Below are 26480 nucleotides of genomic sequence, written 5' to 3'. Positions count from 1 at the left end.
GTCTATTTTAAAGCGGAGAGGACATGCACCTACCAACTAGTACGTCGAGGAATGGAACCTCGGGTCTAGACATATCCCGATTTAATCGACCCAGTTATCCTAACCAGGTGATATAATACTATCATGTATTGTATATTCAATAAAATTAATACTATACTATAAATGCTTAAAATATATTTATGAATAAAAAAAGTTACTTTCGTTTACAAACGATTATGCCGAATGAAATAAGAAAAACATTTTTTTGAAGAAAATATAAACTGTAACCAGTGTCCGACACCTCCCCTCGGAAATTAAGTCCCCCTCCCCCTATAAAGTTTAAAGTCCCTACCGGAAAAATATCTGAAAGAAACACTATTCATTGGCGGAGAAGGAGCGTGGCTGACACCTTGGGGTACCACACAGGTTGATACCCGCCTTAGTGACGCCACTGATACATGGGAAAATATTTCTACTTATAGAAAAATATTCTTCAAACACTGAACACAAATTTTGGTACTCTAATGCAGGGGTCTCCAAACTTTTCAGTCCGAGGGCCGCATTAACTATCAAATTTCAGTTCGAGGGCCAGTTTCTTCCAGGCTTGTCTTTGATTTTTCTGCGCAAAGTTCCTCAGCTATCACCAACAAACGTTTTTTTTCCGTGGACAAAAAGATCTCCGCGGGCCGGATGAGAGGACTTCGAGGGCCGCATCCGGCCCGCGGGCCGTAGTTTGGAGACCCCTGCTCTAAACCTATTAGGGCTAGGGCATTTACGTAAAAAAAATTACTGGCGGAGAATAAGACACTCCAAAATGATTGTCAATCGTGAAACACCATGTTTACTTTGATAACATTTCTTAAAAGAAGTTAAGAAACTTTTTTGAAGTATCTAATCTTGACCCTTGTTGAAATCGCATGTTTTTATAACAATAAACACAGCCACTAGAAACACGCCTACACAAGCAATCGAAACAATTGGGTCTGAGATTAAACACGCTTCCTAGTCTTTTTATCCATGTTGATTTAAATAAGCGTTTGTTTTTCCCAGGGGTTTGAGATTATGCGAAAACATAGCTGTCAAAGTTGAATATCCTTCTGGGAACATCCCATTGTCCCATGTGAGCCTTGATGCCCTGCATGTTGATAATGGTAATCCTTTAATCCTTTAATCACTCACGTTGGTGCTTTAAGAGAATGCATGTGGAGTGTTATCCATAAAGGTGGATTAGTTTGAGAGATAAATTTTATCCATGGATTCATGAAGTATCTCTTCGAGAGGTTATAGATTCTGGTGTTGTACTTTTTTTTTTTAAATTGAAATGTATCTTTTTAAAAGATGGGAAATTGTGTTGCTAAAATATCAAAATATGGGTTTAAAATTAGGCCGATGCTAGCCGGAAAAAGATACGCATGCGCAATGGAGAGAAACTACGACTTTCCATCGCGGCGATGTTTTCGATGGTACTGCGCATGCGTGTGTTTACAACCGCAGAGCCCCAAGTGGAGGCGTTGGGGAGAAAAACTTCTTCCGAGTAGTCAAGTCTCTTCGTTAAAATTATCACGAAATAAATGAATTATTTTCAAAGTCAAACATGATAATAAAACAAGGTGTTGGCTTATTTTTTTTTACCCAAAAAATTCTTCGCATGTAGCTTTCGCGTATGTGTTTTACACTAGTGTCAAATAATACAACTCACAATACTGGGGGGGGGGGGATAAATGGTGGCTTTAACTGGTGGTAATTTATAAACGAAATATCTTTTTCTAACGTAATGCCTTCCCCTTTGTGTAACTCACAACAATTCCTAACTTAGCCCATAATTTGTCACCATGAACAAAAAAAATTTATATAGCACGAGTGGGAATTGAACCCACGCGGAAATATTTCCATTGGATCTTAAGTCCAACGCCTTAACCACTCGGCCATCGTGCTGTTACGCTGTTAAACGAATCCTCTTTAGTTTTACCGATCCATTGGACAGATGAAGTAGAGTTCATGTTTCTTGACCTCGGCATATTAAAGGAGGGCATGGTCAACATTTTCCCCTGCATGTTACGTTATTACTTTACACAAATTTTAATAATGAGTTTTGCGTCTTAGTTATTTTACGCAGCTATAAACACGTGTTAATTAAAACAATTAATTTACTTTCCAGGAAACTTGTAATCCGTTGTTAAATCGGAATGTATTCATGCATTGTTGCGATATAAGTTTATTGTCCACTAGTTTGGTTGCCGGTGCATGCCGACCTCTGCATTAAACAAAACTTTCCACAAAGAAGTTCCGATTCTAAATAAAATATTTAAGTACATTGTTTAAAAAGCACTCCGCTCAATATACTATTGGTAACGGACTTTTTTCATTTTCAGCCTCGTTCTTGTAGGTCTGTTTTATATTGTCTGCCCGATTTTTAAATGTGACAAAAAGCCAAAAAGATTAGCACGAGTGGGGTTCGAACCCACGCGGAAATAATTCCATTGGATCTTAAGTCCAACGCCTTAACCACTCGGCCATCGTGCTTTCATACTCCTGGAAGTCTATAATATATTTCAAGCAATTTAGGAGACACTCTCTGTACATATTAGATCATAAAAGCTCCATTGCCTTAATTCTTGTGATTTCTTAACTATAGTGGTAACGCCTTTGTCAAATTGTAATTTCCTCTTTGTAGGAATATTTTCTGTTTCAGATAGTCTAATGGATTTTTAAAAAGTGATAGCATAGACTTGACTTATTCCTTTGTTGCCCCTGGGGAGCAAAGGGCTGCATTCATGCCTAGTATACCTGAGAAAAAATATAATGATTAGCACGAGTGGGGTTCGAACCCACGCGGAAACAATTCCATTGGATCTTAAGTCCAACGCCTTAACCACTCGGCCATCGTGCTTTCATACTCTTTGAAGTCAATAAGATATTTTTCATAAACATAATTAGTATGTTTCAGTTTAATGTGACAAACTTACAGGGGGCCTATAAACATTTATAAAATAAGCTTTTAAATATCATTTTAAAAAAATAAATTTATTTCATTAGATTGATTTAGATATCGCAGTAAAGGCCTAGTAAATTCATGTGTTGCTCAACAATCAGTTTCCTAAAGGCCATTTAACCACATTTTTAGACAGGTTTAATAGATTCAGATTATCGTGTACACGTTAACTTAGTGCTATATATTCTATGTAAGACTTAATTTAAGTTAGGAAAATGCAGGGGCGTAGCGAGGGGGGGGGGGAGGCGGGGGGTGCGGACCGCACCGAGTGACACCATTTAGGGGAGTGACACCAAGGCAAAAAATAACAAAATATATAGAGAAAAACTTGAGGGGGGGGGGTGCAAAGCGAAAGTTTGAGGGGGGGGGGGGTTCAAATCGAAAGTTTGAGGGGGGGGGTGCAAATTGAAAACTTGAAAGTTTGTCCCCGGGAAGGGGTGACACAATTAAGTGCCGCACCGGGTAACACCCGACCTCGCTACGCCTGGGGGAATGTACACATTAATTTTGTGCTATATATTCTATGTAAGACTTAATTTAAGTCAGGAAAATATCATAGGGCCTATCGTGTATAAATTAACTTAGTCCTTTATATTCTTAGTACAAAATCTATCGATAGCCTACACTAAAAATAGACGCAGGACACACGTGACAAGTCCCTGGGTTGCCGGCTATGGCAGTAATCCAGCAGTTGACCAGATGACCACAGGACACCATCTCCACGTTATCTCCCTATCTCTCCACGCTATCTCCCTATCTCTCTTCATCAACACTTGGCGGGCTACGTCACGGCGAGCCCGGGGGTCAAGGGTCGAGAGGCTGCCACCACCGCTGGGGTATCATAAGCTATCGCTGTCCAAGCCTTTGTTTACCCGAGATACGCTGGTCACCGGATGGACATTGACCAATTGCAGGGGTTCTCAAGACAAGCATGGAATACACAAGGAGCAAGAAAAGAAAAAAAAACTAAAAACATCTGGCGTTGAGAAATAGAAAAAAATAAAGCGGGAGTGATCTCCCCTAATATTTGTATAAATGCATATGCGTTTTTTTTTTGAGAAATCGGAAATAGCGTAAAGTACTACTTCCGGTCAACGGAAATTACTCAAAATTCGAAAGAAGGCTACCCCCCCCCCCCCACCCCACGCACACAACCTCCTCCGGACAGTTTTAAATGCCGCTACCTGGAGATAAATATCTAATAGAAAAACCGGGTAGCCTTTTGTAAAGAGAAGAGAGCTAAAAGTCACCAGAATAGCCCGTGTAACGGGTACCGATGGCTAGTTATACACATATTGTATTTAACATTTAAACAGTCTGTTTTAAACACTGACGTTAAAGATGATTTATTCTGAGCAGATTCAACCGTTTTAGAACCGTAATTAACATACGGGGATTCCCATTTCCGATATCACATTGTTAAAGAAGAGCTCCGATTAGGGGAGGGTATCAGTGTAGATACTTGTGTGGGTTGTAGCCCCTGATTGCAATTTAACCTCAGTATCATCCGCACTTATACAGAGTGTTTGATTAGAAAGTGTGATGTAATAATTATGGCTCGTCCTTGATAGGGCACGATATCGTTGAGATGTGACACTGCTGATGGAGCGAATGTTGGTGTATTGAAAGGTCAAGGGTCAGTGTGGTAACATTGTATTATATATCATCATCTTTTCCCGTTCGTGTAACAACACAGATGGGGCAGGTGAAGTAGAGTTCATGTTTCAATTCCCTCGGCTCATGAAGGGATAATGTGGTCAACACTATACCCAGCTGACTTTGCTTTCCCTAACGTGAGTTAGGCACCCATCAGAGCTGTGTGGACTCAGGGACGATCTACTTGAACCTGGATTCGAACTTGAAACTTTTCGGGTTAACAGTCGTGCTCTCTACCGCACCTTGCCATATATATATATATATATATATATATATATATATATATATATATATATATATATATATATATATATATATATATATATATATATATATATATATATATATATATTAGAGAACCCCACAACAACAAAAAATCAACAATTAAGTAAACAAAAATCTAGAGCAATTCATTTAGTATCAAATTTTAATTCATAAAAATTAAAATAGTCAAATTATTATTTTAAAAAAGCATTTAAATACATTCAAAATTCACTGCGCGAAATAAAAAAATACAAAATAAAAACTTACATATGTACAAATCAATACAAATAATTTAATACATCAGACTAACCCAGTGAAGACAGGGCCTTGTTATTCGCAAGTGCGCAGGTATTATGCAAGATGAAAATGGCGATAATAATGTGAAGTATCAAGGTGGAGGGTGGGGAGGGGGTGTCTACCCCAGGAGTTTCCTCAGTGTACATATTTTCAGGAGAAGTAACGAAATCGAAAGACAGCACCTTTAAATATATACACAGGAGAAAACAGGGGCGACAATTCAAGTCCACAATAGGCTACTATAGTAGACTGTGACTGTCATAAGCTTTTTATTTTCCTATTAGTTTTATGTTCCTAGTACTGAAAGCACACAAAACTCACAGCAAAAAAATACACTCTCGCTGATGGTAGAGTTTTTACATTAACAATCTTCAAACTATCTTTAACTTTCAAATCACCGATTTTACACATCATACTATTATCAAGTAGCTAATCATTTCATATCATTTAATACTAAACTCTTATTTCATCAAGTATCAATCATTGAACAATCATATAATTAATTATTGAACAATCACTCCATTAATGATTAAACTATCATAACATCAATCATTGAACTAACATATCATTATAACAATTGTACCACATTCGAGCAATCACAAATTGTTTACACCACAAACACAGAAACCTTACATTCCTCATTACACATAATGATCTCAGCTCACCAATTGTTTACATAAACAAAAAATAAATTAGTTCTCGGGGTAGGTAGTAAGTAAAACAAAAAAAATTATTAAACAATACATTTGCATAAAAGGTGAGTGGTGGTAGTGGGGAGTGTGTAGGTTGTGAGTGGAGTGAGAGTGGGTAGGAGTGGGGTAAAAGTGTGTGGGTGTGGGGCGGGAGTGGGGAGAGATAGGGGTGATCAGGGGGCAAGAGTGTGGGGTGGGAATGGGGAACAGCATAAAAAAATTAAAAACAAAATGCATGAGACGATCAATAACAATTTTCAACATAAAAATAACAGCCAAAAAAACATATTTTACAGTAAGCAACCACATCAATTTACTGTCAGTGTCAAGTTTTGGGGTATTGAAAGTCATAAGATGTAAAGATAAAATAAATAAAAGAGTCCTCTTTACATACAAGCAATATCATTACTATACAATTATATATATACATTAATATCGTAAGTGGTTTGGTCGCATAATACATGAACACATAGTCTTTTTACCATCATATCCAGATTTTTAGTACAAGCAACGAAAATATAAAACCAAATTTCACTGCTAAATCTGGGGAGTCTAAAAATAGTATCCCATTATGTGGTTTTCACAACTGAATTAACATCCTCATTTTACTTATATTTGTCTTAAATTAAACGAATGTATAGTTAAATTGTACATAAAATTGAAACCAGATTTTTATAGCGTTTACAGCTAAATGTAACGTCGCATTAACGAGAGTTTTCTTTGGTAATGTAGCTTATGACATAGGCCCCCAACAAGGTAACTTTTAAACAATGTATTGATTTATAAGAAGACCCACCGTTCATATTGGTCATATCGTTTGAGAATGGCTGCCTTTCATGTTAGAATTAATCGGATAAGAATTATTCATTTGAAGGCACTGTATAAAAATTGAAATGTTGCCTTAGTCTTGTAAAATAGTAGTCAGTTAAAAAAATTAAAAGTGAGACATCTTTCCATGAAAAAGTTGGATTGCATAAAGTTAGCTTGATTAGTATATATAAAAAAGGAATCATAAGTTATGGGAAAGTTTTGATGAGGTGTGGGTAAGGGAGGGGGGTGGGGGTGATTTTGAACGACTTTTATGTTTTGCATAATGTAGATGATTATACAATGACGTCAGCACCGATAAACGTGTCCATTCTGACCTCATCCGGGTTGATGACGTAGCTTCCGGAAGTCGTCGTAGATGCGTCGTCGTCCATCGACGTCACAGACAACTGACGCGGCGTCAGGAAGGTGCTGAGCTTGTTACTGGAGTGGGAGATGGCGGGCAGGCCTTTGTTACCCGGAAACGGATGTTGTTCCGTGTACTCGGAAATGTTGGGGCGGGAAAACGGCCGGGCGCCCTCGTAGCTGGGGGTTAACTTCTGCTTGGGCGGGATGTCTGGGGGGAATGGCTTCCCGGGGTGCTGGGAGAACCTCACGTGGTATGACGCCCTCCCGGGGTTTTCTGGAATAACATGCTTCCGTGGTGGCTGTTGTGCGTCGTCGCTCCTACGGCGAGAGTTGAGGGGTGGTGACAGTTCACCTGGAATTAGGAATTATTAAATCTTTACAATACGTTAAAGAAAACATCACACACATAACTTGAGAAAATTCTGAGATCATAAAACATCAAGAAAAATGTATTTTAACGATTAGGTAGTTTCACATCAGTAATAAGACATTCAATTCTTGCAATATTACAATTTAAAGAGCCAAGTACTATATAAGCTTGTATATAACTACTTTTTTTTCTTTTAAAGTATATTGTCATAATACTATTCTAAATCATTTTTAAAAAATTTTGTGAATTATTAAATTCAGAACATGTGCATTGAAATTAAATTTTATAAATTTAATTAAAGTGAGTAACAAAATTGTATCTAAGAAAAAATGGCTGACGGAAATTACCTTGCATAATTTGTTCAAAGTTGACGTCATCGACGCTGTTGCCACGCCCACTGTCACTGGTGGTCGTGTCAGCGGAAGTGTCACTAGTGACGTCATCACTCTATAAAGCAAAAAAAAAGTTTTATTAGAAATTTGAGCATCTGACATAATATGTTGTTAAACTAATTAGTTAAATCATAATTATTTACGTTGTGAAAAGCTGTACATAAAAGCACTTTTAACACATAAAAGCATGCTAAATGAGGATGACGTGAAATGAAGCAAATTTGTCTGGTAGTCTTAAGGTGTTAGTAAAAAAAAATTTATTCGTTGTTTTTTTTTCTATTTAAGTAAACACGTAAAAAGTTATGATGAAGTTTAATGCAATAAGGAGTAAAAACTGATGAAATTTTACAAATAAAAGGGTAACACTCTCTTAAAATCAGCCTTTCTTTTCGCGCCTATGCTAAACCAAAGAAAAGTTTACAAAGGGTGTTCAAGTGACCTTTGCAATAATGTAAAACATTTTAATTTTGTTGTCGAAAAATAAAAGTTTTGAGTTCAGGGGAGACAAGTCACTGTTACCGTCTTCACGCGAGATTTAAATAACGCGTGAAATGGCAGAACGTGCAGATATGCGGGATTGGGACCGGTGCGAAATGTAACAAGGTCAGGAATAAGTAGCTAGGTAAGTTTAGGTCAAGGGGAGGCTATCTCCTTAGATAGGATTAAGGAACTTGAAACTTTGATATGGATGGAAAGCAACGCAGATTTTGGGCCTTTTATTTTTTTGTGGCGACTACATTGTGAAATATCAAATCTAAATATATTTTTTTTAAATTTTACTAGAACAAAAGATTATCGACACCCTCCCCCTAAGCCAACACTATTGAAAATTATGACGGGCGTATTCATTGGGGTGTGGATTTTTTTTTTTTTTTTTTTTTTTTTTTTAAAGTTCATTTAGCTAAATAAATAAGAATATGCATAGACTCAAAATTAAATGGATGTCAATTGCTCCAACATTGGAAAACACAGTAAAATCCAGTTAAAAATCTATTATGAAAACTAAATAGTTCAGTCTTTTAATGTTAATGTTTTCGATTATAGTTATTTATCCAGAGAATATTCAAAACAAAGAAATATTGTACATAATATTTCATTTAAAATTATTACAAGTTAAGCCGATTTTTTTTTTAAATTTAATTGACACCACATCAATTCTATCATAATAAATTATGAAACGTTTAAAAATTTACCAAAAAATGTATTTTAAAACTAAATTTGACATCATATAAAAATAAGAAAAGTTTGTTTTTTTTTTTTTAAATGAACTTGACATACAAAAATAGAACGCGAGTTTGACGAGGCCGTGACTTCAGAAGGCAGAAGAGGGTAAATATAACACCTTCTTTCAAATTTGGGACTGGCCTTTGCATAGGTAACTCTATATAGCCAGGTGAGGGTTAGCGCTTACACGACAGGTAACCTGACCGTTTAGGGGAGGTAACCCGACCGTTTAGGGGATTGCTGACAATTAAAGCTAGTTTGCTTCAATACAACACAGTTAGGTAGTCTTTAGTATCGAAGAAAAACCTACTATTTAATTGAATGTACAAAGTACATTTAATATTTAGTCATTAGAGGTACTTTTTCCTTTTGTGTGGGTTTAAAAAAAACGAATAAACTTATTATATTATAGAGAGATTGTTTAAGAATGTACCTAGTGTATCTAATTTGTGATTTAAATTCAACTTAACTAAAACTATGCTAACTTGTTACTGTAAACCCCCCCCCCCCCCCCCCTCACCCACCCCGGCATTTTTTTATCATCTGTTGTAAGAAGTTTTAATGCATAACGCTGTTAAACTATAAATCTTGAACAGACTTTTGCTTTTTAAAAGAGTAATCTAATTATCTCAATCAATTAGGATCGCGAGTACAAAATACCAACACATCTGGAAATTAACCATTTTAGAAGTTGTTAAATTTTTTAACACCGAATTTCGATTTTTTTTTTTAAATTATATAGTTAGCTTTTAGTATGTAGGTTTCTAAGCAAAATGGGTTAGCTTTTTATTCAACAAGACAGAAATGTGACACAGAGCAACTGAGAATTAAATACAACAAGCTGCATACGCTGTTAGATTGGTTAAAGCTAAATAAAGGGTAAGCACACAATAGATTTGATTTTTAAAAATGTTCGATTCTGTTAAAGTTGTAACATTACTGAAAGCAGGTTTCTTTTTTAAATGCCGGGTACTTAATTGTAGCTGAATGCGATTTTTTCAATTATTGTTTTTACTTTTTTAAAATCGTGTCTTTGAAAATCATAGTTTTGGAAACACTATATTTGTAAGGGTGGGGGGGGGGGGTAAATAGTTAGTGAAAATATAGTTATGTAATAGTAGGAGCGGAAATATTAAAGGTTAGATTTATTTGTGTGTTAGGTTTAGCAAGACGTAGCAAAAAAAAACTAAACACATGTCAAGCAGTTATTAAAGCCAACACAAACGGGCATGCTGGGATGGATGGTACCTACATGCATGTGAGTGTTGACCGGAGAATACTTCACACCACTGACCTGTCGCTTCGAAGATGACCGCTGGTGGTACATATCCCCGTCCCCGGGGCGGGGGGCCCCGAAGGTGGAGAACAGGGGGGCTTCGTCTCTCGGAGAAACGTGACGCGACGCCGACTTCACGTCCGCCTCCCCCAGGCTGAAACTCACCGCCTTGCCTCTGGGGTTCTGGAACGATTCCGGATGTGACGGCTTCACTTGAAAAAAGGATCCGTTTTCTTCTTGTGATCGGGTGTTGCCACTGGGAGGGGAGGAGAGGTTGTTCATCGTGTAATGCTGATGTTGCCCTGGTGCCGAAACAATTTCCAAACTACTAGCTGGAACTTTTTCTTCATCGGTTAGCGTTTCCGGCGCGTGGAGGTTGTGGAAGGAACCTTTGGGGCTCGGTTTTCGACGCCCGCTTCGGTCTTTTTGAAAAACGACGCAAATCGCGACGATGATGAGCGTGGAGAAGATAACGGTCACCGCGGCGACGACAGCGACGATGATGATGTAATCCTCCTGTTTCTGCTGTTCGTTTTTGACCAGCTCTTTGGTGTAGTTGTCATACTGGACGTCGATTTTCAAAAAAGTCGTGTTCGACCGCGGGGGTGTACCGCGGTCAGAAACGGTCAACCCGACGTCGTAGTGTTTATTGTTCTTCAGCCTGGAAGCGTCGGCGATCTTGAACTCACCCGTCGTCTCCGAGATCTGGAAAGCTCGGTCGTCGTTGCCGGACGTCACGGAGAACCTCAGCGTTCCGTTTTCATCGGCGTCGTCGTCGTACGCAATAATGCGGCTGAGGATGACTCCACTTTCTGGTATGTTTGAGATTAGAACTGTGTGGTTTTGTGTCTTCGGGAACAAAATGATAGGTGTATTGTCGTTTATGTCCGTAACTTCAATGACAACATTCGCAGTTGACATCAAAGGAGGATTGCCTTTATCGCGTACCATAACCGAGAAGGAGTAGTTAACCCTTTCTTCGCGGTTTAGCTTAACCGAGCACATAATCGAACCATTTTGTAAAACGGTGAACGCTCCATCCGCACCGTCGAGGGATCCGGTGAAAAAATACTCCAGCTGGCTGTTTACCCCTTCGTCAGGATCGGTCGCACGAAGACTGGCGATTATTCTGGTACCACCGACCTCTTCTGGAGTTTGAAATCGGAAAACTTTTTCATCAAACTGTGGGGCATTGTCGTTGACATCCTCCAAAATGATGACGATTTCGGACGAGCTTTCCAAAGGAGGGACACCTTTGTCTGTTGCGTATACGTTGAATCTCAAAACGGGTGTCGATTCTCTATCTAAATCACCAACAGCTTTTAAGATACCAGACTTAGAATCGATATCGAAGTATTGTTTGTAATCAGAGTCGATACTATACGAGATCACTGCGTTGTTTCCGGCGTCTTTATCAATAGCCGAAACTTGAAGAACGAAGTCGCTATTTTTTTTACCTTCTTTGATTGTCCTTGAGTACCTTTTCTGGGTGAATTCCGGAGCGTTGTCGTTGGCGTCTTCGATTTTAACGGTGAAATTGGCCGAGGCTTGAAGAGGGGGGTCGCCACGGTCGTTGCAGACGACGGTCAGGTTGTAGGAATCCCTAGTCTCCCTGTCGACGGTTCCCTGTAGAACTATCTTGTACCCTTTGTTCGGCACCGGCTCCATCTTGAAAACCTCGTTACTGATGTCGCAAACAACATTGTCGATTTTGTCGTCTTCCACGGCGACGAACGCGACAAAAAGTCCACGGCCGCCGGGCTCCAACACCGACACGACATTCTGGTCCGAGTTTGCGCCCACGGTTGTTATGGTAACTCTCGGGGGCGTGTTTCCGGTGTTGATGACGTTGACGCGGACGACCGTTTGAGTTTTCAAGCGCGGGGTGCCGTTGTCCTGAGCTTCGACGATGAAATCGGTAATTCCCGATTTTAACGGACCAATCAGGGATATGTTCCCGTTGGTAGGGTCGATGTGAAATGTGGTTTCAAGTTGGGATTTCTGAACGCTGCTGAAGTCGTAGGTCACCAGAGCGTTGTTGCCGTCGTCGGCGTCGGTGGCCGACACGCGCACGATGACGGTGCCCAGCGGGATTTTCCCGTCGAGCGTGACGTTGTACGAGCTGTTGGTGAACACCGGCTCGTTGTCGTTGACGTCGGTGACCTCGATGGTGACGGCGAGGATGGAGGAGAGGGGCGGGGAGCCCCCGTCGTAGGCCGTGATGGTGAAGTCGTATCTTGACTTCATCTCGCGGTCAAGCGACTGCTTCAGCTTGAGGTCAATCTCCGAGCTGCCGTCTAAAGTCTTGGTCGCCGTGAGTTGAAACACGTCCTGAAAGCTGTTCAACGTGTAACCTTTGACCTTGAACTCGGGGAGGTAATCTTTATCGTTCGCGCCGGTGATTTTAACCACGGTGTCGATTGAGTTCCTTTCTGAGACTTGAAGAACGATGCTCTCCCTTTCAAAACTGGGAGAGTTATCGTTTATGTCGAGGATGGTGAAGACGACAGATATTAGCTTAGAATCGAACTGTGATGGGAATTGTGATGACGCCAGGATGTTGATGGTCAGCGTGCAGTCTGCTAGTGCCAGACATAAAGCCTCGCGGTCGATTCTCTTGGCAACGTAAATAGCCCCACCCGTCCGGCTGATGTTGAACAGCGACCCGGGAGCGCTGGCCTGGTTCAAGATCCCGTACTGGAGCTGTTTCCTGTCTCGTTCTGACAATTCCGGAAATAGATTAGGTAACTCTGTCACGTGACCCACCAAAGTCCCGACGGGTAGCTCTTCTTGAATTTCAAATTTAGCATCCGGTGCCAGTGAAAAAATCAGAGTAGAAAATCCGGAAATTAATAACAGAACAATTTCCAAATTTGCCATTGTAGAGCAGTAAAGAAAAAAAAAGTTAAGTGAAATATAAAACACTTACAATAACATGTTCAGTTTTAACAATCCTTGTTATTTGTTTTATAAACTGTCTTTAAAATATATCACCCAGTCAAGAAATATCCAACTCCTACAGTACTTTCAACACAAACTGAAGCCTAGTTCGCTCGCTCCACAACTTATACTGTTAAAATCTCCAAACTTTAACGCGGATCTCCTCAGCTTAATTTAAGCTCCTCCCTTTAGCGCGCTGAGTAAACTCGGCGCTAGGTAGGGTGATCTCGCCTACACCGCCTCACTCCGCCACCAGATGGCGCAAATTCCTACACTTCCGAGTTCGCGCCCCTGGCTTAATCCTCGGCCTAATCCGCTGAAGCCGTACAACGTAAAACACGAGTTGCCTCACTTAAGATGGGACGTAATCCGGTATAGATGAGCTGACCTCTGGTCGACTGTTTACACACGGGAACACTTTACTCCTAGACGTAACAGGCGATTGGCTAATATCTTTTCCAAATCTCTTTGTTTACAAACTTGAATGGATTAAAAACTTAAACCAGTTGTTTTTTTTTAAACTCAACTGTTTTAATCTTTTGATTTTTTTCCTAAATTGTTTCGTATCTTGGAGAAACTATGTGGAAGTTGAATTTTTTAAAAATCTTTTATCAAGCTTACACGGCAAAGATAGTATAGTATGATAAGAGCGTAGTGGGGCGATTAATGTTGATTCATTCAACAACTTGTCTCCCTTGTGTACTCGCCTCCCTTTGTTTACGTTAGACAAAACTAGATTTGTAGAATTATAAAGGATTAGTTTTGTTCTTGAATAGCCTTGTTTGTCTCGCGAATACCGCTGAATGGCTGTTTTTAAAGAACCTCTTGACAGTTTTGAATTGATATACAGTCCTAGCAGTTTAAAAGACGTTGTTTGCGTAGCAACGAACTTATTTCTTTAAATAAATAACTGTTTTTTTTATACTTGTGATTTGCAATGTCCATGAACTGCTTAGCTCATTTAACTGTTAGTTTTCCAGAGCATTCCATGAGACCTAGAAAAAAATAAACAAAACAAAGTAATTAACAATAAATTAATCTGCAATAGTTCTTAAAATAAAACCGAGATCCTATACAAGAAATATGTTAGTTATTTTTATAAGCGTTAAAGCAATTGTTTTATTTTTGAAAGCGAGAAAACTCATAAACAAAATTAATTTAGATAAATGGGTCCTAACATTTTTTTGGTGGCCGGAAAGATGCGCAACGAAAAACTGCGCACCAAAAAAAAATGCGCAAAAGCATTTTTTGTTTTCTTAAAATCAAACATTTATAGACATTAAAAAAGAATGACTACATGCACAGTGTAGCATAGTAAAGAATATTTCTACGAAATATGACAAAATTTAAGCGTATTAGTATTATTAGGTTTTGCACATGTTTCTGTTGGCGCAGTTTTCCGTTGCGCGGTTTTTCGTTGCCGCCGTTTTCCGATTGCACATTGTTCTGGTAACCAAGTATTTGATATCAATGAGGAGTCAGGTATTATCCGCATAAAATATTTAACAAAGCACTCGACCAAATGCTACAACAATGACAATTAGAACACGAAACACGAATATTTTCCAACAAAACATTAATACTAACAAATGCTGAAAATTTAACTTTAGCAATAAATGAATGCTTAATTTTTCCATTTGTATGAATGACCCTTTAGTTTTAAAAAGAAAAAGTGTCCCCCCCCAAAAAAAAAATCCATAATGCATGTCATCTCATTTCACTGCGTTTTAATTATTCAGTTAACTTTCTTTAAATGAATGCAATACAAGGGACAAGACAAGACAACTGCTAAAGGAGAAATAAAGGGGAAGGAAAAAAGAAACAAAGGGAGGTAATGAAAGCCACAGCAGCAGTTGTATCCCTTGAGGAGCGCGCAGCATCGCTCGGGAAACCCCGATTTTTTTAATTACCGTCCCGTGATGCAGATAGGAGTGAAGACAGAGTCGCGCGCTGTCAAAAATGGCCGTTGTCAATGTCATGGCCGTGCACATTGGGTTCTGTCGCGATGCATTCTGGGTTTTAAATTGAAGTTTTAGGTTGGGGAGGGGGCAATTTTCTTGTTGCTTTGTGGAGTTGGTGGTGATATGAAATAAATATAAGTATAGTCAAGTGTGAAATAAAATGTACTAAATAGGTTTAGCCTAGCTTAGAGTGAATGTGACGATTGAAGAAAAATCATAATTAACCTTCTTGTTACAGTATCAATATATGTATGGCTGCTACGTTTTTAGCTAATAAATCTAGCTAAGCCATAGTTCTGACCCTAAAGTTTGTCATGAGCTTAATCTTGGTATTAGAAGAACTAACCCCTATTCTTGATTCTAACAGTGAAAATGCAGGAAAAGGCCTAATGTAAATACTTCCGTTTTAACAAGAACCAGATCTAGATCAATCTTGTTTTTTTTTTAAAGAAATTGTGTCAACTATAGCACACTACAGAATAAATAGCCTTAACAAATGTCAAAATTTCATATTAAAACTTTTTAACTTCTCTCCGAGGAAGCAGAAAAAAAAATGTTAAAAAATAGAGCCCGTGGCAGAAGGAATATCATCGTTTAGGGAATTCCCTGAAGGAACTAGATCCAATAAGGATTCCAGGAAAAGAAAATGAAAATTATATTGAATTTTGAAGACCTGGAATGAAGAATTTAATTACCAGGCGCGAACGCATGTGGGGAAAGAAGAAAAAAACTATTTCGGAATATTTGGCCTAGATGCTGAATAAAATGTGGAATTTTTTAACGCAAAAATTTGACATTTTTTTTATATTTCCATAGATGTCGATAACTTTTATCCGCTGTTTAAGTCTCGCTTTGAAGAAAAAACAAACATAAACCTATACTTTAAAGCAATTTCTTATCAAGAAATCTAAACATAAACGAAACAACCAATTATAAATGAATCAATCTTTGGGTGTTATTCTACAACCCACATGAAACAGGGGCCATTCATCAACCCCCACCCCCTTCCCTATCCACTAATCACACATATTAAACTAAACCCCGCCATTACTTAAGTATGTCCTAGATGAAATGTTGTTCTATTTCCTTCCAATAGAACTTTGTTATTCCTAAACAAACACACATCGTATTACAAACAAACCACAAAATAAGAAAACCAATTTTCCCTATTATACAGTGCATGAGGCAAAACAAAACACAAAAACATCTTTAAAAAATTCCAGGTAATTACTTCATCTATATAAAAAAAAATTCAACCTTTGCATTATCGTTGTTTTTACAAGTAATTACTTCATGTATAAAAAATGCGCACCAATTACATTAAAGTTGTTTTGTTTTTACTGTAGATAAAAAAAATATTCTCTCTTAGCTTTGTACCTGTATGCCATGTCCAGTCATATGTCACTGTCACTGACGTCACCACAAGGAGAGCCACTACGCGTATACTGTCACACTGTCACAAGGGGGAGAGTCGGTACGCGAACATTTTTTTTATTAATCGCTGTTGGTGTTGTATAGGGGAAGGGGGTAAAAAATGGCGTATCGCTATCGACATGAGTAACGTTTCAAACGGGAAATATTTGGTTCGTCTGTCTATCGTTGTCAGAGAACGGAGGTGTGGGGGTGTGGGGGGAGGGGGTGTTGATTGTGAGCTGGCTGTTTGTTATGGTGGATCGTGTTTCAACAAGCGGACATCGAGAACATTCTTTTGTTGTGACTGATATATGACGTCAATTTTTAAAACCGGGGTGGGGGGGGAGAGAGAGAGAGAGAGAGAGAGAGAGAGAGATTCCAAAAAAATGTAATCAACATTACATACAATTCTATAACTTTACCTACAAAATATTTACAAGTTTTGAATTGAATTTTTGGTTATTTAAAAAAAAATATATTAAAATTCATGGTTCATATAGTTTTGTAAAATAATTACTTTAATAAAATTCGACGTATTTCCAATTAAAAAAAAAAAATTCTACACTTGACAAAACAACAACAATTTTTAAAAAATTACCAGCAACAAAGTTTATGTGTGTGTGTGTGTGTGTGTGAGAGAGAGAGAGAGAGAGAAAGAGAGAGAGAGAGAGTGTGTGTGTGTGTGTTTAAAAGAAAAAGGAAAGCACAGATTTTTTTTTATTGAAGTGATCTCGATCTATAAAACGATCTGAATGTGATTTTTTCACACCCTGCGTAGTGAAGTGGTTTCATTAGTGATGGTATCGGTTTTATGACGATGTGCTCCATACGGTATGGTACATCAACTGGCCGGCACAAAGGGGGACACATCCAACGTCTAGTGACGACAGCAACCAATCAATGCTGCTATCGTTCATCATGTGATCCATCACCTTCCACTGCTGGTGACGCACTTGATAAAGTGTGTGTGTATGTGTGTCTGCTATTACGAGCGTGCTGTGTGCGTGGAACTGTGAGTGGTTGAAGGGCTTGTAGCTAAGGATTTGGGATATTTTTCTTTTTATTGTTTTTTTTTACTGCTAATGGAAACCGATCTACTATTTGAAGCAGCGACTAAGCCTCCTTAATTTCAGCATCAGGTTTTGGGTACACAACTAATATTCATACAAACAATTATTTAATCGAGCTAATTATATGTTACACGCTTTAATTTTTTTGGCATTCTGGTTCAACTATCAAACGTCTTATCTGATATTTATTGTTTTAGTTATGGTGGTGCTTTGGATAGATGGGACAGGTGAAGTAGAGTTCAGAGTTTCTTGCATGCATCTTTTCGGGGTCTACCACCCCCCCCCCTCGAACGAAATGAAATTTATATAGAAAATATATAATTTTAACAGTGTCCGCCCACCCCCCCCCCGAAAATTTCAAGTGCCCCCCCCCCCCCCATAGATAGTGTGGTTCAGCACTATACACAGTCTTTTACTTTCCCTAACATGAGTTACGTACTTATCAGAGCTGGGTGGACTCATGGAATTGAACCCGGATTCGCACTCGAGACTTTCGAGTTGTTGGTTAAATACTGCACCTAAAAATTGGAAAAATCCCTGAATGCTGCCCCATTAGTCTCATTTTAAACCCCATCACAGACTTCACCCTACATCTTTAAAATACGTCTCGACAGTCAACACTAACAGAATCCCTGGCTGATGTTAGTCAAGGCATTTCTGGGACTTTAGTCATATAACGCGTTATACTTTTTTTTTTTTCAAATTACGTACCCGACCAAACTTAGCTACATTCTTCAGATAACAAAAAAACATTTTTTTTAAAAATTCCTCCCAAAAAAATCGTACTATATGGTATCAATTCCGCATTGTGTTGGTAATGACTATTGTATTTATTATCCGGTGATCGCTTAAGAGTTAAGTGTCACATTCTATATGACCGGCTCTGTCCTTTTGTGTGTGAGGCTATAGGTGCCTCACATTTCATTGTATTCAGTATTTTTTTCGGATACATACTTTACTCAAGCTATGACTTTCGTTATCTACGTATTCTTTCGTAAAGTATATAATCAAAGTATACGTTTACCCGAGGTTTAAAATTATAGTAAGGTATCTTTTTACGTTTTTTGGAGTGTGGGCGGGGAAGGGTTAAAATGGAGGGCGGCGAGTCAAAGGGAAGCAACTCTAAAACTTCGACACCTTTAAGAATACGCGCATTAGTAGCTTACTGCGTGAATTACCTCCCTTAATCAGGGGAGGTAAGACGAAACAGGAAAATAAAAGAAAAGCCATGTAGCGTGAATCAGTGGCTGGATTAGCGGAAAGTTAAAGGTGTGAAAAAAAAATGTGAAGTCTAGGGGCGAGTTAAGGTGTGGTAGTGGGAACATTCTAGAAGAAAAGTATTTATTGTTTACTGTTTCATTGTTCCTGTTCACACAATACAAACCCCAACCCGTATTTTAATTTTTGACCCCCATGTTTCGTATAGGTCAAGGGTCGGTAACACCTCGACCCCTAATTGTAAACCTATACAGTTACAGGTACAAAGAAGAAAGAGGAAATAGTTTACATTTGTTTTTGGTAATTCTATTGAAGAATCAGCATTTACGTATGATTCTAAAATAAAATTCAGGTGCAACTCTCTAAATCATTTTCCGCCAAAATATTTTATCAAATGGTTCTTTATTTTAAAAAAAAAAACAACTGCAAAAAAAAGAGGTTCTAAATTACTAGTTTATTTAGTAATAAAAATAATATTTCAGCCCTGAATGTAGTAATTGCCTTTATCTAATTACTAGTCCTTAACCTAAACATAACATTTTCCTTGAAATTTAAAGTAGATAAAATAGCGCTAATGACGCTACTTTTTACTTGAATAAGTAAGAAAAATCGACCAATATGTTTTAAAAGTGGGCAAAAATATCCAATAACTTAGAAATGAATTCACTTAAATTTCCATAGATTACAAGAAAACGAAAAACAAAGAAATAAAAGAAAATAACTCTAAAACAAAACGTTAAAGAATGACCAGTTTTGTTCCCCTAAAAAAAAAAAAGACACACCGACTAAATGATCCACACAAAAACATCATGGCAACTTTTAATCGCGTGACCCTAAAATCACTACACAGGAACGACACTGACTGCGAGATTTATTCTAATCGGGCACTGTATCGATTACATGAAATAGCTATTAGACTTGATTTAGAACCGGACGTAATCGAATCTCCGACCGTAATCGTTTAATGCTGTTTTATTGCAACGACACCGTGTCACGACATCCCCATTCGATTACTGAGTAGTCGAATAATTTTTTTTCTCTTTAAAAAAAATTAAATATCGGAGTTTCAAGAATTGAAAGCAAGTTTCAGGAATAAATATTGGACGAAAAGACAAGAGGTAATTTAGTTGTAAGGCGAAATTATCAGGAACGCTTACGCTAACGACGAAATCACAGCTCTCTGCTAAAATGCGATAATGGAGACAAGCGAGTTGACGAGATTCCTTCCATAGTGTTGTTGACATGGAATAAAAACGTGCTTTTTAGATTTAGACCGTAAAAAAAAAAAAAAAAAAAAAAAAAAAACTTAAGCCTAAAATTAATTTAGAAATTTTATATTTTTAGAATAAATGCTATAATAGTTGCAAATCCAGAGAACTTGAAAATAATTTGTTGAGTTTAAGGCTACATTTCTATTTATTTTCATCAAGCCTAAGTTATAACCGGATGTTTCACTTTCGTAAGACAAATGTTGATTGGCTGTACAGTAACTTAGTGATCGATAACTATTTGTTTACAAAACTTTGCAGATCAAGTTTTTAAATAACAATGCAAATTTAAAACCCCATGACCTAGTATTCTATTTTTAGCTTACAATGTGTACAATAAAATTTATGTCCGCCTATCCAATAGCAGGATGCCATTGTTTATGTCGCCATTACACGTGAAAACCAAATTGTTTTTGCTTTTTTTTTTTTTTTATTTAGTTACCGAAAATATTAAAAACATCAAATACGTCCATTCTTTAGTAAAGTCCGAAAAAAACCAGACAGACAGGATTTTATAACCATATTAATTGTAACTACGCCGTGCAAGATTTTTAAATTAATTTATGCACCTCTCAAATACCTTGAGACTTTTCTCGCTTGTGTCCATTTACGAACTACATAGTCGTAATAGAAGAAAAAAAGCCAAATACTAAATAGCAAAATCAGAATCAACTACTAAATGGCGAAATCACATAAACTATCGCGCTAGAGGGCGAAATCACATAAACTATCGCGCTAGAGGGCGAAATCACAGGAACTACTGCGCTAGGGGCGAAAGCACAAATGACAGAACAGTGAAACGGTGTAATCTACAGCTGGGATTTTGGGGGGGACGGGACGGGACGTTGCGTGGCGTGACCCTTGACCCTGAGTAGGGACATTTGAGCCTAGGTTTCACAGCTAGCGAAAGCGAGGCGCCAAGGACCTCGGTGCTGGTCCTGTAGGACCGTATCAGGACAGCCTTCGGTAGTGTGAAGGCAATTTGGGCATGAATAAAAGATGTGTTGTTTCTAGACAGGTTTTAAGGCGATGATTCCCTGACTTAAAAGTCACGAAAGCTGACTTGATATTCTGGAATCTTGTTTTCAATGAGCGGGGGATTAATGCCGGGGTTGGGGGATTATGCTTGGGGTGGGTGAGGTGAGGTGTGGGGAGGTTGTTCATGAAGTTTGGGGTGTGTGAAAATGCTGTTTAGGATAGTGTGATGTATAGGAGTGAGAATTAGGGTGTGGAAGGAAATCGGCGTGTTTGGGGGGGGGGGGGGGGTCGGGAAGCTGAAATGAGTATTGCAGGGCTTTAGATTTCGAAAAATAAAAAATAAAAAAGCAATTAAAAAAATAAAACACAACACTCAATGTCTAGCATTCTGACCAAGAGCTTTTCAAGGTTTTGAAAACTTTAAGCTACAACTATAATGTGTTAATAAGGAAAATTGTGGCTAAAAATATGTTTTGCCTCAATTATTTTAACTCGCCTGCTTGTCCGCAAAACAGAAATTAAGGCTAATGTATAAGATTAATTAGTTATTAATTAACAATCAGCTAGTTCATGGCTTAATATTATCTTGTGCTCAATTAAAAACAAGATATATATATATTTTTTTAATTGTGTAAAAAAAATATTTTTATGATTTGAACTTCCAACAATTGAGTGAGAGATATGAGCTCTACCAATCCACAGACCAACAACATAATAATATACCGTCATGTTTCATAGATGAAAAAAATATAATACAATGGCAACCAGTATCGCACTACCGGCTATATCAAGGTATGGGGTATTTAAATTCAACAACCAAGGGCAAATAAATCTCCCGACGACCCGTCTGTCAGACGATTATGTCCCCTTGATAGGCTGCCCTTGAGTGTTGGGTAGGAACAAATACGAGCGAAAGGAGGTGCGATACGTTACAGGTCGTTACGTTAACTTTGGCAGTTGTGCTATAGTTCATTAGTTCTGTGATGGTAGCGGGTAGGGGGGGGGGGGGGGGGTGGCGAAGAGGTCAAGGGTGGGGGTATAAGGGGTGGGTTTTAGATTATAGAAAAGTTGAAGGAAGGCGTGTTGCTGGGGAAAGTTCAAAAGAATGTGAAATCTAAGTAGAAAGAAAAACTTCTTGTTTACATGTGAAATCTACAAGGGTGGAATAAAAGGGGAGAGAACTACAAAGCGACAATTAAAGGGAAGTAATTGCCATATATTTAGATTTTCGTTGAAAATAGATATACAGCCTAAAAAAAATCAAGAACTAACTAAACTAGTACTTCTGTTCGCTGGCGTCTTCATCTGTCTGAATCACTGTTGAAGTTAAGATTGAAAAAAGTAAAGCTCCCCTTTTCTGACCTAAAATCCCAAAATGGTAGATGGAGTAGAGTTCATCTTTCTTGATTTTGACGTATGAAAGAACGATGTGATTAGCACTATGCCTAGCCGCCTTGACTTTCTCTAACGTGAGTCACGTACAAATCAGAGTGGATTTGGGGCTCCCTGCAGGCTCTCGTCCGTACCGAGATCCGAACTCGAGACATTTGGGTTAGCAGTCGAGCACAATAGCACTCAACTTCCATTTTCCATGTCGTTTGTATTTGTCTTAGGGTTTAAGGCCTAATTTAATTTTTTTTTTTTTAAATCGATAGCAAGATTTTAATGCAAACAGACAAAGACTAAAAAGTAGAAAATAATTATCATTAAAAAAGTTTTAAAAAACCCACGTTTTCCGACTGAACCAAAAAGCAGAAAACAAATGCTACACATCACAACAATGCAAGCGACCACTCCACTACAAGCGACGAAAAACGTGGGGCGCCGTGATTTTCTCACAGTCTCCAACACTGTTGACCCTCTACAAGCTCCCTAATAATTGTCAATTGTATTATCTAATCAATAGTAGTATAACTTTTACTTCTCATATTAATAAATGACCGATAATTTAAGGCAGCGAAAACACTAAACTGTTCAAAACTAGAGACAGCAACACAGTAAAAGAATTGTTGGCATAATTAAAGTAACAATGTTTTTGTTTCCTTTTCGTTTCTCAGCATGTGACTAGTGGTTTAATAATAGCAACCTTGCATTGGACAAACTTAATCTTAACATTTTCTCCTGTACTATTTTTTTACAAGCTTTACATAACAGCAATGGCTACTAATTTGTTATTTTACAAAAAGGAGCTCCAGAAATATCCAGCTCTACATGTCCGCGGTAATTAAATTACCTCCCTTGAAACCTCCCCTATTTTTTTATCCCCCTTTAATTCACGTTGATGGACGTGGGAGAAGGGGAAAAAAGAAGGTGGCCCTCACGTCGAACGCATGTGCTTTTAATTCGACACTATCAGGGTAACATTGTCTCCCCTGCCCTTCTCCATCGTGGGACGCATGTCAAATTTTAACGTTTAATTATCCCACCCTTCTGCTTCAGTCTGCATACCACGTGACTAGAAGTTAATTATGCGTTAATTAACGTCGTTTTTTTTTTTAAAAAGAAATGAAATTTGATTCATTGTAAGTTTAAACCTTCAATGCCCTACTATTACTGATGAAGGGAAATGTGAATGTATACATTATTTCTAGAATTCTCATACACAATTTCAAAGCTCATGAGTGGACAACATAGGAGCGAGAGTAAGACATTAAAGATGAGTTACTAGTGGAGACATGTGGAGTAACTAGCCCAGGACCGAGGTGTTTTGAAGGTCCTTGTCTGCAAGTAGGACATCAGGACTATGTCCTGGTGGAATTACAAGCTCGTTGCTTACATTACCACGCCTTTTAATTATGTTATGTGGAAAACAAAGGTGTTTGAGACGTACAAGGTTATTTTAACATCACACTAATGCACATTGAAAACAATACGGTATAGACAGAAGAGAACAGGCAGGTAATATTTAAATATAGTTCATATCGGCTGTCTATTAAGCCATATAGGTTCAGCCATTATTACTCTTAACACAAATCTATTCCTTAGGGACCAGCGTTTAGTTTAGTTACATTAGTAACTAAATGGAGTGAAGAAGTTAACGAAGCAGTGAATAAATTTCAAAATGTATAACTTAAATATATAAAATTTCATGATGAAATTTGCGTGATTATAGATATTATTTAATAGCAGGATAACATTTATCTATAAAAAAAAAATTTAAAAACCTAAATCACTAACATTAAAAATATAGATTTAAATAATGTAAAAACTGTAGGCTCAATACTCTCATCTGTTTACTTTCGTAAGGGCAGACAGGATTCATTGTGAAATCAAATATTTCCACAATTTCTCCAATTACTTCCCTTATTTGCCGTACCAAAACAAGGGAGAGAATATTCAGCAGGTCACTAATGTAATCATGAATAGTAATTATACGGGCACGAGCTCGTCGAGTATTCGATTATTGAATTACGTTACCCGAATCCGAGTACCAAAAGTTAATTCCTTCTAAATTGACTTTTAACCGAATTCAAGACTTCTGGGTGTGGGGGTGAGTTCCCTTAGGGACGTAAACTCTCGCGAGCTTAATTAACAGACATTACGGTAGGAATTGTTTAACATGGATTTGAACTCGAAAATCGATACGGGGGTGTTTTGCTAACGAAGTAGCTTGTTAGTTTAAAATAACAAAGTAAATGCACTAAGAGCTTGTCAGCCACGACATGGGTAGTTTCCCTTTAACAGTACTTCGGTTGTACTGTCCCTTTAATAGTACATCTAGTTAGTTTAAAATAACAAAGTAAATGTACTAAGAGCTTGTCAGCCACGACATTGGTAGTTTCCCTTTAACAGTCCTCGGGTGTACTGTCCCTTTAATAGTACATTTAGTTACCGTTCCTTTAATAGTAACTTTCCCTATAACCGTACCCCAGTTGTTGCTAGACTTTGTTGATAGTGTTTTACTGTTGTATAAGGAAAAAGAAAACCTGATATTAAACTTTTTGTTGGTTAATTTTTTTTAGTTCTTTGGTTAGTTGTGCTGAATATGAGCTAAATTTAGGAACGAATCACTTGATAAGTAAAGTTACATTAGCTTTATACTACACTTAGGTAAACTTTTCAGTAACAAATTATAACAACCGTAATCATTTTAATATTATTTTTTCATGCGGGGAAGGGGGTGGAATGGTAGTTAATTGAATTGTCTTAATTAACTTTTGCAATTTTCGGGTTAGAGTATTTATTTTTAAATCTTACTTACTGACCATACATTACATATCTGGATACTTTGATCCACTAACGCATGTAATGATTCCAAAAATGGATGTTTAACACAACACCACCACACACTTTTACCCATAAACCTAAACTTTAGTTACATTTAAACCGCTATCTTAACAGACTAGTGCGGAAAACATTCAGTTATCGATGCCGATGAAAAACGTAATCCTAACTTAATCCTAACACAAGCGGCAAAAGCTACCTTGTTTGGTTGTTTTATATGCTGGAGTAGACATGAAATACACGCATTAGATGGTAAGCGCCTTATGTGTGTGCTTTATTAACAGTAGCCTCAACATCTTATAAATATTGTCTTATAATAGGTTTTTAATTGGGACATACCTTATTTTTAAGCTTACATAATGGGCTGTCTACTTTTCACTATCATCATCTTTTACGTTTGTGCCCAAGACGCATGGGGCAGATGAAGTAGAGCTCATCTGTTTCAATGTCCACGGCAAACAAGGGGATAGTGTCACATAGTGTGGTCAGCACTATGCCCAGCTAGCTTTGTTTCCCAAATGTGAGTCAGGTACTCATTAGAGCTGGGTGGACTCAAGATTGCCCTACCGACTCGAGTCGGCACTTTTTTCACTATATTATATATATGCACATATAAATCAAGTAACCGGTCGTAGTTGTAGGACGAATGAGGATGTGTATATTGTTTAACACCACATATGGATTAAAAACTTTTTACAAAGTAGATTTACCATTTGTCGTTGACCAGCTAAACACATATGTGGATAATCTAATTATAATTATTTTCTTTAAAAAAACAACTGATTTAATTCCTCTTAAGAACAAAATCAAACATTATATTTCAAAATAAAAGAGAAACCATCAGTAACAAAGAAGCAAAGCGGGCTAAACTCTGAGTCAACGGCCTTTATGGCGCATATTATACACAAGTCGACACGTATTAAATAATTGTGTTGGAGGTAATCGCTTCCATCACTCGTATTAAGAACGAAGAAGAAGAAAGAAGAATAAAGGGAAAAAAGTGGAATATTTGTATTTGATTGTAAAAAAGTAAATAAAAAATTAGATCAATTTGAATTCAATATGGTAAAGAAAAAAAATTTAAAACTTA

At 37.7% G+C, this 26480-nt stretch overlaps 1 protein-coding gene and 3 non-coding genes across 4 annotated transcripts; all 4 read right to left on the bottom strand.

The window, feature by feature from the left end:
• Window positions 1-1831: 1831 nt before the first annotated feature.
• Window positions 1832-1914, bottom strand: Trnal-uaa (transfer RNA leucine (anticodon UAA)). The gene has a single exon. It is a non-coding gene; the product is annotated as a tRNA-Leu (tRNA).
• Window positions 1915-2419: 505 nt separating this feature from the next.
• Window positions 2420-2502, bottom strand: Trnal-uaa (transfer RNA leucine (anticodon UAA)). The gene has a single exon. It is a non-coding gene; the product is annotated as a tRNA-Leu (tRNA).
• Window positions 2503-2786: 284 nt separating this feature from the next.
• Trnal-uaa (transfer RNA leucine (anticodon UAA)) lies at window positions 2787-2869 on the bottom strand. The gene has a single exon. It is a non-coding gene; the product is annotated as a tRNA-Leu (tRNA).
• Window positions 2870-6940: 4071 nt separating this feature from the next.
• On the bottom strand, window positions 6941-13276 carry LOC131935130 (protocadherin gamma-A12-like). Its single transcript, XM_059291481.1, has 3 exons — window positions 10337-13276; window positions 7774-7873; window positions 6941-7408 (listed from the first exon to the last, which is right to left on the bottom strand). The coding sequence occupies exons 1-3, from the start codon at window positions 13196-13198 to the stop codon at window positions 6984-6986; spliced, it is 3387 nt and encodes a 1128-aa protein (XP_059147464.1). The 5' UTR covers window positions 13199-13276; the 3' UTR covers window positions 6941-6983.
• Window positions 13277-26480: the final 13204 nt, after the last annotated feature.

This window comes from Physella acuta, unplaced genomic scaffold (assembly GCF_028476545.2).
Source record: "Physella acuta isolate Inbredline_101_S28 unplaced genomic scaffold, ASM2847654v3 ptg000132l, whole genome shotgun sequence".
NCBI lineage: Eukaryota > Metazoa > Mollusca > Gastropoda > Physidae > Physella > Physella acuta.
This window is presented reverse-complemented; position numbering and strand designations above follow the sequence as displayed.